This window comes from Carlito syrichta, unplaced genomic scaffold, assembly GCF_000164805.1.
Source record: "Carlito syrichta isolate Samal-C Ts95f unplaced genomic scaffold, Tarsius_syrichta-2.0.1 Scaffold308662, whole genome shotgun sequence".
Lineage (NCBI taxonomy): Eukaryota > Metazoa > Chordata > Mammalia > Primates > Tarsiidae > Carlito > Carlito syrichta.
Genome location: NW_007252758.1, coordinates 16,676 through 33,912, shown reverse-complemented (window position 1 = coordinate 33,912; position 17,237 = coordinate 16,676). Strand labels below are relative to the sequence as shown.

The 17,237-nt window shown below is 36.8% G+C and overlaps 1 protein-coding gene across 2 annotated transcripts in view; it reads right to left on the bottom strand.

Annotated features, from left to right (window-relative positions):
* Window positions 1-17,237, bottom strand: part of LOC103267999 (exocyst complex component 6B) — a 420,217-nt gene that overhangs the window by 391,546 nt on the left and 11,434 nt on the right. For both annotated transcript variants that reach the window (XM_021716280.1, XM_021716279.1), the window contains one exon: window positions 12,452-12,656. In XM_021716280.1, coding sequence (XP_021571955.1) covers window positions 12,452-12,656 — 205 coding nt within the window. The remainder of the gene's footprint in view (window positions 1-12,451; window positions 12,657-17,237) is intronic.

Below are 17,237 nucleotides of genomic sequence, written 5' to 3'. Positions count from 1 at the left end.
CACTTTTAAGCGTACAGTTCTGTGGCATGAAGTTTTTTCACACTGCTGTAAGACCATCACCACTACCCATCTTCAGAACATTTTCATCTCCCCCAGCTGAAATTCGTCACCAGTCCCCCTACCCCCAGCTCCCAGAAAACATCATACTACTTTCTATGTCTATGAATATTTACTATTCCAGGAACCTCATGTAAGTAGAATCATATAGTATTTATCCTTTTGTGTCTGGCTTATTTCACTTAGCATACTGTCTCCAAGGTTCATTCATATTGTAAGATGTGTGAAAACTTCCTTTCTTTTTAAGACTGAGCAATATTTCATTGTGTATATATCTACCACATTTTTTACCCATTCATCTGTCAGTGGACACTTGAGCAGCTTTTACTTTTTGGCTATTGTGAGACCTTTATTTGTTTGAATCTTTATCTGTTGACTTTCCACTAAGGAAGATGAGGATTTAGCTCTCTTTCACTTACATATATAACACAGCACCACACACCTGCAGACAGTGTCCATTCACTTATTCTTTTTAAATGAAGATAAATAAATTGATTAATTAAATTAATTTTAAACAGTTAATTATTACAATATATAAATGCAACTCAGTCAAGCCATGTAAGATACTATGATTACTTTTCCTTCTTCATATGTTTGTTTTCTAGAGTTAATAATTTCTTATTTTTATAGTTGCTTAATTTTCTATATGTAGCACTATTTTATTCACAAAATCTCCCCAGCTATCTGAATATCCTCTCAATATGTGCAAACACATGCAGTATTCTATTGCTTTCATCTTCTTAAAAACATCTCTTCTCAACTTTCTAAAATGCTCTAAGCTATGCTGGTTGGACTTTCTGCTTGCCACACTGTCAATCAAGAACTTCCTTAACCATAATCTGAGGAACTCCATTTGCCTTTCTCGTCTATTAGATTATCTATATTCTGAATATCATATCATCCTTTGTTGGGGAGAGGGCACATAGGAAGTAAATGTTCAAGGACTTTCAATACCAAAAACATCTTTATTCTACCCTCCCATTTGCTTAGCATGTGGCTGGATATGGAACGATGGGTGGATGATCATTTTCCCTCAGAACTCCATTTTAGTCTGGTTTCTAGTACTACTGTTGTGAAGTTCAATACCATTTCAACTCCAAATCTTTTTTATGTGTCCTGTTCTTTTCTGTGAGGCATTTAGAATTTTCTCTTTGTCAGAGTGAATGAATGGTTCAGTGAGGACCTTGCTTTCAAAATGATTGACTAGGAAAGGAAGGAGAGCAGGAAACAGAGCCAATGAGTTTTGTTTGTTTTTTTAAGATGCAATCAACACATGTTGTATGCAAGTATTAAAATATCACACATTCCCCATGAATATGTACAACTATTATGTATCAATAACAAATTTAAAATAAATAAGATTTTTAAAAAAGAATTTTCTCTTTGTCATCTGAAATCTGAAATTTCACAGCATGCCTTTATGTCTGCCTATTTTCATCCCTTTTGTTGGGCACTCAGTGGATCTTTTAATCTGAAATTCATGTCTTAGAATTCTAGGAAATTTTCCCACAATTTCCTATAACAAATTCCTTCCCTTCATTTTCTCTTTCTTCTCCTAGAGTGCCTAGAATTAAATGTTCAATCTCCTAGACTGATCCTCTAATATTCTTGTATCTTGTCTATTTCCTATGTTCCATTGCTTTGTGTTTTTACTCCTCTCTAGAAGATTTGTATCAAGTTTTTCTTCCAAACTCCCCTTTAAGTGTTTTCTGCTATCATATTTTTAATTCTTAAACTTTCTTCTTGTTCTCTGTATTTCCTTCTGTTATGTTAACATTCTAATCTTGTTTTTTAAATGTAACTAATTTTTTCTTATCTTTCTAATGCTATTAATGATAAATTTGTTTTGTTTTGCCTTTCAGGTTTCTCTCTTCTTGCATAGCTTCTATCTACTCCAAACTGCTGCTTCTTCATACTTGTTCCCTCTGACCTCTAACTTTCATGTTGAGGCTGCCTGGTGATCCTTAGTTATCTGTTCATATTTTAAATTGAGAAACTAAGAAGCTGATTGAAATTTCTGTGAATGTACATCAGTCTAGTCAACAGAACTTTAAAGTAATCTGACTTGTCCATTTTGGGGGGACTACTCAGTAGGCCTATCTTTTCTCTTGGACTAATCATATTATTCACTCTATCTTCCAATCTCACACTTGAAGACTATAAGTCTGACTACTAGAATTTCAGGAGCCAACTCAAGAAAGAGAGATACGGGAAGAAGGGGTGGATAACACCATTTAGTACATAAGCATTCACTGTTTTCAGCATGATACCCCTACTCTTAGTCTATTGTCCTCTGGTCTTCTGCTAGGGTTGGGATAGGAAAGTTCACTGGTGGTGGGGAAAAGCTGGGGAAGGCAACAGGTTGTCTAACTGCTTTTGAAATTGACTTTCAACCAATACTCCTGTGTGGGCATCAACCTTAAGACTTGGGGGTTCTGCAAAACTTTAAAAAGTGGATTGTACTCAGCTTTTTCTTTTTTTTTTGAGTTGGAGTCTCACTCCGTCACCCAGCTGGAGTGCAGTGGCTCGCTCACAGCCACCCCAGCATCGACCTGCTGGGTTCCAGCCATCCTTCTACCTCAGCCTTCCAAGTAGCCAGAACTACAGGAGCATGCTACCATGCCTGGCTAATTCTTTATTTATTGTAGAGATGAGGTCTTACCATGTTGCCCAGGCTGGTCTCGAACCCAGGGGCTCAGGCAATCCCCTCACCTCGGCTTCCCAAAGTGCTGGGATTACAGGCTTCAGCCACTGCACCTGGCAGCACTCAGTTCTTTCTACAGCAGGTTTCTAGTGCTGGCTTTGGAATATATGGTATACTAGGGCAATTATCAATTATCTTTCTACTTCCCAGCTTTCAAAAAAGTGTTGCTATCATCCATTCTCATTTTATGTGTGGGAGCTCGTATTTTAAAAAATATTCTCTTAGCTATTGTTGTTTGTTTGCTTTCTTTTTTTTTTTTTTTTTTTTTGAGTCGGGATCTCATTCTGTCACCAAGGTTGCAGTACAGTGGTGCCATCATGACTCACCATAGCCTCAACCTCCTGAGCTCAGGTGATCTTTCCACCAGAACCTTCTGAGCAGCTAAGACTACAGTCATGTGTCATCACCCCTGGCTAATTTTTTTTATTTTTTTTTTTAATTGGAGTCTCAGTCTGTGCCCAGGCTGGAGTACAGTGGCACCCTCATGGCCACCTCAGTGTCAACCTGCTGGGCTCCGGTGATCCTTCTGCCTCAGCCTTCCAAGGAGCCAGAACTACAGGCACATGCTACCACACTCGGCTAATTTTTTTCTTTTAATTTATTGTAGAGACAAGGTCTTGCTATGTTGCCCAGTCTGATCTTGAACCCCTGGGCTCAAACGATCCTCCTGCCTCAGTCCCCCAAAATGCTGTGATTACAGGCATGAGTCACCACGCCCAGCAGCTGTAACTGGGGACTAAGAGCATATCTTAGAACATTTTTTAAAAGATGGCTTTCCTGAAGAATGTTAAAATACAGGTGTGTTAAATTTAATTAAATAGGTACTGAATATAGCAATTAATTGATTCATTAATTACCTACTATCACCAAGTACTATGCTATTAAGGTACTAGAGACAGAATGATAAAAACCACAACTCTACCTTTTGAAGAGATCACAGACTGGTTGGGAAGACAGGTAAGTAAAGCAACAATCACAGTGAAATTTTCCACTGATGTGAGGTGTCACCTGAGAGGGCCCTAGTGGCTTTCTACCTTCCCCATTCTCCTAGCTTAGCAATGAGCTAGCTCAGTGAAACTGAGTTGACTCTGTCTGAAGAATATTGGGCCTCTTTTGCTGATACAGGTGGCACTGATAGAAGAATCCCCCTAGCCAGGTCACTTCTCTGACCAGCAGGGACCAAATTAGTAGTACATAGTTGACTAGTTTTTCTCTGCCCTCTTCCCAACTTCCTTATAAGTGCTACAAGAGCAGAATCCCTCTTCTGAGGCACATCCCCAGTTGTTGTCTAGAAAAACTGAACCCATCAGATCCCATGACAGGATGACAGGAAGATGGTGTTCACATACACTGTGCTGACCTTTCTACCCATAAGGCCTACTAAAGGAAAACTCACCTTACACCTGTATGGCATGATGCTAATTTGTGTTTATGTCTGTGCCTCCAGCCTTTATCACCTTTATCACACCACCTTTATCACTTATTAAGTTCTTATACATATGTAAGTCAATTTCTTTTATTTTATTCTGTTCCACTCACCATTTAGTTTACTCTTATGATACTCTATTGTTTAAAGTATCATTCCTCTTTAGTATAAGCCAAAGACCAGTAAAAGGTACAGTCTCTAAAGAATTTAATGTCAAAATAAATTAAAATATACACACAAATAAGTATTATAATAACTGATCTTCCTCTAAATTTTCTAAGCAAAGCTTTATTTTAAGATGAGCATACCAAAAAGCTATGTTCACAAACTACATTGAGAATCCATGACAATTTTCTCTTAAGGTTTAATGAAAGGAAAAGTTCTTCTAATAAGCTTGTATGCTTTGCTTAATAAAAAATAAAAAAATAAAATAAAATAAAATAAAAATTTTTAAAATATATATATATATAAAACGTGCTATGCAGATACACATCATATATCTTCCTTTTTGCCCTGAAGAACAAAAGCTCAAAAACAAACTGTCATATTGTCCTTAAATTAGATTTAGGAAATAAATTATTTCTCTTCTCTCACCCCAACTCAATACCAGTAAAGAAACACAGTGGTCATCATATATATGTGTGTACATATATATATGTGTGTGTATATGTATATATATATTTATTTATCTATTTATACTCTAATTGAAATCGGTTTCAAAATACTTTGGAAGTATATGTAATAAAAATAATTTTTTAGGGCAAGCAGAAAAAAAATTATTTAAAAATGAGATCTCACCTACCAAAAGAATAACAAGCAAAAAACTGGGACAGATAAATAAATACCAAATCAAACAGAAAAGAGAATAAAAAGTAAATCCAGGAATACCAAGCCAACTTCTTGACTCCAATGATCACATTCTGCAGATGTTTTTGTATAGCATCCAACATACAAGAGGCTCAACAGCAAAGTTGCTTTTACATGGCAGTCATCACACACCCTGTGTCAACTTGGTCAGCAGTACTAAGTCAAAAGATGTTCTACACAATAAACAAAAGAGCACATTTTGCTCTAGTGAAGATTTAACCAAAGAAAATTAAGGGTTGAAAGAAGCATGGTGACAACTAATCTTACCCAAGAGTCAGTTCCTTTAAAACCAGTTGCTAGAGGAAGTATGCCTAGGAGCATTCGATATCTTTTATAAGCAATCAGCTCCTTTCCTTTACATCTATTATAAAACCCATATAATTTGTCAAAGGCAAGTTAGAATTTTAAAAGTAAATAAATCTCTCCCTTTGTTAAAGGGCCTCACACAGAAATCAACCTAGCCAAGAATGTTTACATTACAAATGTTATTTAGCCCTACAAAGCCTAAAGCAAACCAATCAAAATAAGAAATACAGAACTGCTCTCCTGCACAAATCAATTCCAAAACAAATAAATTCCAGAAATCAACTTCAAAAAAAACCCTAGAAAACAACAGACAATTAACAAAGGATTTCTTTAGGCATTTTATTCTAATATAAGATATGTGCAATATTTTAGAAGCGCACAGAAAGAAGATCAACATAGAAAACAGGGTAAGAAAAAACGGAGGACTGCTTTACCTGCTTTAAAGACAGTTCTAATTACCATGGCAGAACCCACATGTGGACACACTAAATGCTTTCCAATCTAACACCATGTTAAAAACAACAAAGGCAACAACAACAAATGAAATATGAGAACATGAAAGATTTTTTGAAAAGAAAAACATGACTGCTTAGCCTAAAATGCAATACAGCAGACCCTCCTTATTCAAAGGGGATTCATTCCAAGATCTCTAGTGTATGCCTAAAACCGTGGTTAGTATCAAGTCCTAAAAAACTCTATTTTTTCCTACACATACATATCTATGAAACACTTTGCCTATAAATTAGAACAGTAAGAGAGTAACAATAACAAATAATAAGGTAGAACAATTATAATAATATGCCAGTATCACTACTCATGTACTCTGGCGTTATTACTAGGTAATAAATGTTAATTGAACACAAGCACTACAGTACTGCCACAGTCAATCTGATAACCACGAGAGCTACTAAGCCACTAACAAACAGAGCAAGTCACATATACAGCATGGATATGCACGACAAAGGGATAAATGATGTTGCAGGTGGGACAGAGAGGAAAATTTAATCATACTATTCAGAATAATGTGCAATTTAAAGCTCACGAATTGTTTATTTCTGAACTTTTCCATTTAATGTTTTTGGATCGTGGCTCACTGTGGGTAACTGAAACGGTAGAAAGAGAAACCATGAATAAGGGTGGACAACTGTAAAGTAATAACAGTAAATGAACACTTTTAAAATTCCATCTCAGATTCTGCTAAACGATTCAAGTTCTCTTCTAGTTTTCACATTTGTACATTTTCTTATTATTCTGCGGCTTCCCAGAAGAAAGAAGACAGAGAGACTTCTAGCTAGACACCATTTTAAACTAGACTACAACTATGTTTCCTAGAGCAAAAGGCAATATATAAATGTACAATTTAATGAAAAGTAATTCTATTTGAGGCCAAAATAATAAAGTATACTAGTTTTTCTTTTTCTTTTCAAATCACTACAAATTTAGCAGCTTAAAACCACACAATTATCATCTCAGAGTTTCCATGAGTCAGGAATTCAAAATGTTTTTGCTGGGTTCTTTGCTCAGTTGCACCAGATTTAGGATGTTGCCAGAATTCAGTCCTTGTGGTTGGAGGACTGAAGTCCTCATTTTCTTGCTGGCTGTCAGGCAGGGATCATTCTTAGCAACTCAAGGCTGTCTACAGTTTCCTGCCATATGGCCCTTTCTAAAACATAGCAGTATGTTTCAAAACCAGCAATAAAGTATTTACTGAAACTCTGAATCTCCCTAACTTCTATCTCTGACCTACTAAACCTTTTTTTTTTGAGTTGGAATCTCACTCTGTCGCCCAGGCTGGAGTGCAGGGGCAGCTCACAGCCAACCCAGCATCAACCTGCTGGGCTCAGGTGATCCTTCCACCTCAGCCTTCCAAGCAGCCAGAACTATAGGCGCTTGTGCTACCATACCCGGCCAATTTTTTTTTTTTTTTTAATTTATTATAGAGATGAGGTCTTGCCAAGTTGCCCAGGGTGTTCTGGAACCTGTAGGCCCAGGCAATCCTTTCACCTCAGCCTCCCAAAGTACTGGAATTACAGACTTGAGCCACCTTGCTGGGCCTACTAAACCTTTTTTAAAGGAGCTCCCTTGATTAGATAAAGTCCACCCACTCAAGAGTAGTCAATTTGCTAGGATGTACACACAAGGCAGGAATCTTGGGAGCCATCTTAGAATTCTTCTTATCACCTATAATCAAAGCAAAGGGCTTCCTAGTGATAAAGTTCTATCAAAAGACAATATAAAACCTTGCATACAGAAGAATGAATAAACTACATAATCTTCAGATCATCCTTAAGTAGTACTTTTTGCATTTTATCTATTGATAAAATTAGTTTGAGATTATAATATCCAAAAAATGATTAAAGCTTAATTTGCTCACTACATCTTAAATAGGGTAGGACGACCCTTCTAGTGATTTGTTTTATCTGTTATTTACCAAAAACCAATCTACTAAACTGGCTCAACTATATCAAGGACAAAGTCTACCCATTGATCACCACAGCATCAGAGAGTAGAAAAATGAAAAGAGGGATGTTCAGCAAAGAATATACAGCCACCTGCATGATTTCTAGATGAGCCCAAACCAATTATCAATTCTTTTTTTTTTTTTTTTTTTGAGTCAGGGTTTTATTCTGCCACCTAAGTTGGAGTACACTAGCATGATCACAGCTCACCACAGCCTGGACCTCCAGGGTTCAAATGATCCTTCCACCTAAGCCTCTGAGTAGGTGGCACTCAGGTACACTACCATGCCCACCTAATTCTTTTTTTTTTTTTTGGTAGAGATGAGGTCTCACTATGTTGCCCCAAGTTGGTCTCAAATCCTGGGTTCAAGCAATTCTCTTGCCTCAGTATCCCAAAGTGCTGGGATTACAGGCAAAAGCCACCATAGACAGTCCAATTATCTAATATTAAGTAAAACTCTCAAATCTCTTTTCTCAGTATGATTCTAAAGAAGTCTATTTAGAAGTGTTGTTTAAAAAGAAGTTACTATAATACAAGATCAATACAAGAACAAGAACCAATTCTTTAACATCAAAGCCATTGATTGTTGAACTCAAAATAATAATAATGAAGTTCTAAATAGCAGCACTGACAATACTAAACACTGATTTAGTAAATTAGAAAGCAAATACATGGGGGTAAAATGACAAAAGGATGAAAATTGTGAAGGAAAAAGCAAAAGATATGGAAGATGTTTACCTTTCTAGGCTACATAATAGAAGGTTATGACAGATTAGCTAGCTGTTCACCAAACCTCTTTCCTCTTCTTCCTGATCACACAGCCAGAGTATACTTCCAAGACTCTTTTGCAGTGTTTGAGCTCTGGCCAATGTACAGAAGTGATACGTGTAATCTGTAAATTTGGCCCATAAGAAACCTCCAAGCATTACTTACTGTCTTTTCCCTTTTGCTGTAACCCTGGAAGCTACATGTTGGAAAAGTCCTAGATTCCTTGATGATCACTTGGAAAACAGTCACCCCAACAGGAACATCTATTTTGGTCTTTACATAAGCAAAAAATAAAATTTATATTATGAGATTCTGGAGTTTAGCTACTGCAGCAGGGATAATTATTTAATGAATACAAAAACTGGTGTTGGAAGTATGGTGTTGTCATAACAAAAAAATCTAAAATAAATGGGACTGGTTTAGTGGTAAGGTAGTAGACAGCAAGAACACACATTTAGCAAGCTGAAAGGCTGGAAAGTCCTAAAATACTGTGGTAAAACTGGAACTTGTTACAAGTTTAAAAGGTATACCACATGGCTACCAGGTCTATAGCACTAAAAGTGAATGGAGAGTAAGAGTTATAATGAACACTGGAGTTTACATTCTACTTTTGGCAAGGTATTTCATTTTAAAAGTTAAGCTCAAAAAAGAATTGGCTGATTTGCAGGCTGAAATTACAGGGAATAGAAAGTAGTCCAAGCTGGGCTCGGTGGCTCAGCCTGTAATCCTACATCTTAGGAGACTGAGGTGAGTGGACTGCCTGAGCCTGCGGGTACGAGAACCCCTGGGCAACTTGGTTAGACCTCATCTCTACAATAAATCAAAAAATGAGCTGGGCGTGGTAGCGCATGCCTGTAATTCCAGCTACTTGGAAGGCTGAGGCGGAAGGATCGCCAGAGCCCCAGCAGGTCAAGGCTGCAATGGCCGGAAGCGGTCACTGCACTCCAGTCTGGGTGACAGAGTGAGACTCCAACACACACACACAAAAAAAGAAAGTAGTTCAGAAACTTAGGCGTCATAAGGTTAGAAAACTGAACACACACAGATCTGAAACAGCAAAAGAATAGTAAAGGCTTAATCAATAAAGTCCCAGGAAGACTTTTAGTTGAAAAAAGTGACCCAATTCTAAGGCAGAGATCAAATTCAAGTACAATCTTTCCATCTATGGTTTTATACAGCCTTATAAGACCATTAAACTGAGAAAGAAGTATAAGGCAAGGGTTATACTCCCTCATCTCCACTACTTCCCCAAAAAGGGCCAACAAAAAACAAAATCATTCTTAAAAATTATACTGAGGAAAGAACAGCGGGTATGGTGTCCACACAGAACCTACTGGAAAGAAAAGCCTACTAAGTTTGAAGAGAACTAGAATGCCAAAAAACCACAAATTTGAACTAAATAAACCTTTGACTAATATTTAGAGCCTTAAAACAACCCTTAGGCCCCTAAACTTGTAGGAACAGAAAGCAGGCAGTAAAAGATACATATAGATATGGATGTAGAGCCCAGCAGGCGAGGCTGCGGTGGCCAGGAGCGGCCAATGAACTCCAGTCTGGGCGAGCGAGTGAGAAACCAACTCAAAAAAAAAAAAAAAGTAGCTAACGCTTACTGAGTGTGTACTATGTGCCAGATATGGATGTAGATGTAGATGTAGACGTAGACATTAAACAGAGAAATAGAAAGGAAAATATGTCTTCTAACTAATGTATATTACCCAGCATCTATTTCAGAAGTGCATATCTTTTTTTAAATAACAAAAAAAAAGCAATGTGTAGATAGGAGCTGAAGAGAACAATGAGCAAAGGAGTTCCTTCAGGGAATCAGGGTTGAAGTAAGGAAATTCCCCTACTACCAGGGCAGAGGGTCTTTGCAATGCCTGCTCAAGTAGATTACACGACTTACGATGAAGCAGGGAATATTATTTGTCTCCCATTCCTCCCTTTTCTAAATGGAAGCTTTTCTTATGGTTATTTTATTCTAGCTTCTTCATTTCATATTGAGGGTAGGAGGAAACACTGGTGCAGATAACTTGTAATTTTAGTTAAGTGGTCACCAGCCCATGAAGAGACACAGTTAAATTGATGGATAGGGCTGAGCATCCCTGGAAGATACCAGACTTTCAGATGGATGTAGTGACTGAATGGGCCACTGGGCCGTCTTCTATAGGGAAGGGTATGTTCTGTGCATGAGAGGAGGCATGAAGAGGTATTTGATGACGAGAGAGTAGACTGTACTAGAAACTTGCTACTTACTATTCACCAAATCTGTGTCTTCCCCCTCTTACAGAATGAGATTACATTTACCAGTCTCCCTTTCAGGTAAGTATGCTATGTAATTAAGTTCTGACCAATGGAATGTGGGTAGAAGTAATACTGTGTAGCATTTATTCCTGGCTTTTAAAAACCCTCCCACATGTTTGGTCCTTCACCTTCTGCAGCAATATTCAAAGCCATATTAAAGATGACAGAGCCACACAATAAAAAGATTTTAAGTTCCAAAATCACCACTGAAAAGAAAACCATCACAAATCAGACACTACTTGGGGCTTGACATAACTATCTGAACTTAAACAAATCACTGCACTCCAGCCTGGGTGACTGAGTGAGACTTCTGACTCAAAAAAATAAAAATAAAAAAAGAGAATAAAATAAAAGGGTTGCTTCCACAGAAGATTTGTACTATATTCTCTATATTTTGAAAGATTAGTAAAAAACTAGTCAACCACAATATCTAAAGACTTATAAGATAACTTCATTCCTATATTTAAAATATATACCCAGCAATGCAAAAGTATATTTTCAATTATTAATTTTGTTTCTTCACCACTATCAAAAAATGACATGATTACTTATATCAGGTTTATAATCAACTAGTTTTAAACTCTGAACTTTGTAAAGTATAACACTGACAAAATTTAAAAGAAGAAAGAGAAGGAAATATCTGCATTCCCTTAGTAGATAGTAATGGGCAAATCTCTTTTGCAGAATCAAATAGGCATCATAGATCATATAGACGTCTGAATAGATTATCTAGGCTAATTGAGATCTAAAATTTGATTCAAAATATAATCTATTTTCACCATTCCTCACAGAATGACAGAAACTACAAATAACCTATTCAACAACACTGTTGTTTAGACAACCAAAAAATATTTTCTATAAACAAGTGAATCTTCTATTTACTACAGTAGGCCACATCACCAGATATACTGAGAAATTTTAACAAGATCAGTGTGACAAATTTCAAAAGTGCAAGTACTTTTGCAAATCATTACTGTTCTTTCATTCATAACGACAAAAGACATTCAGATGTTGCTCATGGCTTTGGTGACTTAGAGATGAAGAGTTTTTTTAATTTAAATATTTCTAATACATTTGTTAATGTATAAACTATAAATAAATTCTTTTCTGCGATAATTCATAGCATTTTCCAATAGGACTTCTTCACTGACACATGTTAATATCAGAAATATTCATATACAACATGACATCTTTCTTGCATAGTGAACAGTCAGTCAAAGGCCCATGCACCACAATTGAGGTCATTAACTAAAAGGAGAACCTCAAAATATCTTGAGTTTTAAATTATATCCAAAGTCAAGGGAACAACAGAAAAATATCTTCAAATCCCCAATATAAATCATCACAATCGATGAGTATTTACTGAACATCCACAGAGCAAAACAATATAATAGTTCATTGCTCCATTTAAAAAAAAAATGTTTTTAAATCTCAAATCATGTGTTTACATCAAGGACTTCCCTTAAATGATAAGAAGTAATTAAGACACTTGACAAAGAGAAACAAATTTAACTTAATACTTGCAAAGTCATTGTCCAACCTATCATAAACCCAAGACCTACTTGCTTCATGGCAGTTTCTCCAATTTTGTCTGAATGTTTGCGGATGCTCTCCAGAAAGTCTTTGAGATCAGACATAGAAACATCCTTTATTTCTTCTCGAAGCTTGGGGATGTTGTCCAGCATCACCTTGCAGAATCGATAGTGGCTTACTTGAGGCAAATAGGTATGCTCTAGATGTTCCAGAGTTTTCAGCGCAGGATAATGCCTATAAAAGGAATTGATCACCTTTAGTTCAACTCAGTCTTTTAAAGTGTCAAAGATATATTCCTCAGGAAAAATGTCTAGTCTGACTTCAGTTTCACTGAACAGTAGGATAAATCCTAATGCCTGGGTGGGAGTGGAGACACAACATCAATAAGGTTACCTGATCTCAAACCAGGCAAAGTGGGGACCAAAGGGAGGCCCAAACTTTACCTGTACGATGTCCACTTGTATCCTAATCCAGAATTGTACCTCACATCTTTAAAATAAAATATAAACAAGTAAATCCAATGTTAAGCATTAATAAAAACATTAAAAAATCAAATTATTAAAAATTAATATATGTTTTCAAAGACTAGGAAATTATAATCAAAAAATATTTTATCCAAAGAATGTATAAAACTCAGAATATCAACCAGTAAATTGATTACATAAAAAATAAAAGGAAGCCAGGCTCGGTGGCTCAGCCTGTAATCCCGCGCCTTTGGGAGGCTGAGGTGAGTGGATTGCCTGAGCCCATGGGTTCGAGACCCGCCTGGGCAACTTGGCGAGACCTCATCTCTACAATAAATCAAAAAATTAGCCAGTCGTGGTAGCGCGCGCCTGTAATTCCAGCTACAAGGAAGGCTGAGGCGGAAGGATCGCCGGAGCCCAGCAGGCGAGGCTGCGGTGGCCGGGAGCGGCCACTGCACTCCAGTCTGGGTGACAGAGTGAGACTCCAACTCAAAAAAATAAAATAAAATAAAATAAAAGGAAATAAAAATAACTATCTGAATGCCTAAAAAATCATCCTATAAAATGAAGTAGCCAATGCTAAACATATCATTCTGGCAAAGGGAAGAGCTTGGCAAACCGTCTACCCAAAAAAACAAATATAAACTAGACAAAATTCCCCAAAGCAACCGTTTCAGGCCTCTGGAAAGTAACCAAAGGAGAACAAATAGGAAGTATTTATTCATGAAAACTACTCAACAATGGGACTCTATAGTATCCTTGCCTGGGACTACTTCTATCACTGTCCCTCCCCTACCAATTCCTCTGCCATTCCCTTGTCATTGGCCATGGCTAGTCAGGAAAACCAGCAGCTTAACTAACATTAGAGGCTGAAATGATTTGGAGTAGAGGATTAAAAAAAAAGAAACTGGTATCAAGTGGTACGGTACTGTTAGGAAAGTAACAAACTCGGCAAAAAAAAAAAGTAAAAAAATATAGGGGCGGGATTGGCAGTTGAGTGAAACTGCCAGGGGAGGGAGGGGCACACCGCATCAACAAGGGTAGTACCTGCATAATGAATATTTGTATACATAACCCTGAATTGAATTGTACCCCACATCTTTAAAATAAAGAAAAAAGGCCGGGCTCGGTGGTTCAGCCTGTAATCCCAACACTTTGGGAGGCCGAGGTGAGTGGATTGCCAGAGCCCGCGGGTTTGAGACCCACCCAGGCAACTTGGCAAGACCTCCTCTCTACAATAAATAAATAAATAAATTAGCCGGGTATGGTAGCACGTGCCTATACTTCCGGCTACTTGGAAGGCTGAAGGAGAAGGATTGCCGGAGGCCAGCAGGTCGAGGCTGCGGTGGCCAGGAGCATGCTATTGCACTCCAGTCTGGGCGACAAGAGTGAGACTCCAGCTCAAAAAAAAAAAAAAAAAATATATATATATATATATATATGTAAATTTTTTTAAATAAAGAAAATAAATTTATATCAGCAGAATAAAACATTAAAAATAAATAAAATAAAAATTAAAAAAATTAAATAGGGAAAGCCTCCAGGTCTACTAGCAGAAAGCTGCAATCTGGGTTAGGGCCAACAATAGACTGAAGCACTAACCAAATAAAGGGCTTGATAAGCTCTCTGCAAGTCCCTGGTTGACAGAGGATGTATACACACACAGGAGAAACCTAAAAGGGTCTAAACACTCCACACATCCCTGGCTGATTAGGAGACTACAGAAAAGCACACAGGAGACTTAAAAAGGCCTGGAAAAAAGTAAATTTCAAGTAGACTTGAAAACTGCCTGAACTTTTAGTACACTTCCTAACCCACATACAAATCCACTGGCAAAGAGTGGAAACTGTATAGGTTCAAATTTGAGTACAACCTCTGACCAATCTATCGCTAGCAGGTAACTATTTTTAAAAGAAAATGAGGTTGGACACAGTGGATCATGCCTACAATCCCAGTGCTCTGAAAGGCCGAGGCAGGAGGATCACTTGAGGCCAGTAGTTCAAGACCAGCATGGGTCGTGAGACTCAGTCACTAAAAAAATTTAAAAAGCAAAAATTAGCCAGGCACCCACAGTCCTAACGACTCCGGAGACTGGGGCTGGAGGATCACTTGAACGCAAGAGTTTGAGGCTACCATAAGTTATGATTACAGCACTGCTCTCCAGCCTGGGCAACTGAGTAAGATACTGCCTCTAAACAAAAGTTAAAATTAAAAAATAAAAGTGAAATACAAAACCTTCCCAGATAAACAAAGACTGAGAGAATTACTTGCTAGCACACCTGCCTTACAATACTAAAGGAAGCCTAAAAGGAAGTGACAGTAGATGGTAACTTGAATTCACAGAAAGAAATGAAGACCATGGGAAATAGTAAATATATGCATGCTAAAGATAAAAGACTGAATAAACATATTTTTCTCTTTTCTTAACTTCTTTAAAAGATGATTTTTTTTTAAGTAATGATCATGATACTGTATTGTTGGGTTTATAAGATGGATATGTAGTTTGACAACACAACACAAAAGAGAAGGAAATAATATGTTACACTAAGTTTGTGTGAGCAATAACCTAAGATGGACTACAATAAGATAAGATGCACATTATAATACACAGAGCAACCTCTAAAAAAAGATCAAAAATATATACTATTTAAAAATCAACAATAAATAAAAATCAACAAAATAATTAAAATAGTAAACTACAAAATATTTAACACAAAAGGCAGTAAAGGAGAAACAAAAACACATGAAAAATATAGAAAACGAAGAGTAAAATCCAACCATGGCAATAATTACATTAAATGTGAATATTCTAAACACTCAAATTGGAAGACACATAGTCAAAAAGGACTTTAAAAGCATAATCCAACCACATGCTATCTGTAAGAAACACATTTTAGACTGAAAGATACAAATATGCTGAAAGTAAAAGATGGAAGAAGATATACCACATAAAAATTAACCATAAAAGGGCTGGAATCGTTATATTAATATAAGATACAAAAGACTTTAAGACAACAAATATTGTTTGTTACACAGAAGGACATTTCATCATAATAAAAGGGATGATATTTATCTGATAAGGAAGTTTTTATAAGCATAAGAGGACAAATAAAAACTAAGAATGAAAAAACTGACTAGGTAAAAACAAAATAAGTTGTAAATAAAAAGAACAAAACAAGAATAAACAGAAAATAACAAACTAGAAAGATAATTTGTAATGTATGAATAAAATATTAATAAACGAGTTCTTTTTTAAAGAAGCATTGAACAAAGGAAAATTCACAAAAGAACAAAAAAGGGTCAACATATGAAAAAAAAGTTGAACTGAGATGTGATGAAATGCAAATCAATAAATGGTTTCAATAAATGGGAATTCACAGGCTGCTGGTAAAAATTTTTTTTTTTTTTTTTTTTTTAGAAAGCAGGATTTATTAAGAGGACCAAAAAGTTCCCGCAGTGGGAGGGGACCTGAAGCGGTTGCCCAACAAATTTTTATCAATGATGAAAGTCTTCCATGAAGAATTTTAGCAAAACAACTATTTTAAACAATTGCATTTCCAAAAATAAAGATGTACAAAACTATATATGAGCCTCTTGAATTGTAGTTATTTATATTATCAAATAAAGAAACTAATCTAGATATCTAATAACAAGGAATTGATTAAACACATTAATATGTATTCATGTAGTAAAAAGTTAATGAAATAGCAAAATATTTACAATATTATTGAAAGAAGATCATCTTAAAAACCAGATCTTGGGTCAGGCTCGGTGGCTCAGCCTGTAATTCCAGCTCTTTGGGAGGCCAAGACAAGTGGATTGCCTAAGCCTGCAGTTTCAAGACCAGCCCGGGCAATTTGGCAAGACCTCATCTATACAATAAAATTTTTTTCTAAATTAGCCAGGCGTGGTAGCGCATGCCTGTAGTTCCAGTTACTTGGAAGGCTGAGGCAGAAGGATCACTGGAGCCCAGCTGGTCAACGTTGGGGTGGCCATGAGTGTGCCACTGCACTCCAGTCTGGGTTACAGAGTAAGACTCCAACTTGGGGTTGGGGGGAAACAAATAACTAGATCTTATCGCTTCTTGACATTTTGGCTAGGATCAAGTATAGTATCTGTTCGTATCGATTTAACATCTGATATGCCCACTATCTATATATTAAACATTTTTTTAGCAGGAAGCTAATGGGAGCTTGCTTTGTCAACTCCATGCATTGACCTGGCATTGCAGTACCTCCAGGAACGGTGAACCAATTGAAAAACAAACAAGCCGGGCTCGGTGGCTCAGCCTGTAATCCCGCGCCTTTGGGAGGCTGAGGTGAGTGGATTGCCTGAGCCCACGGGTTCGAGA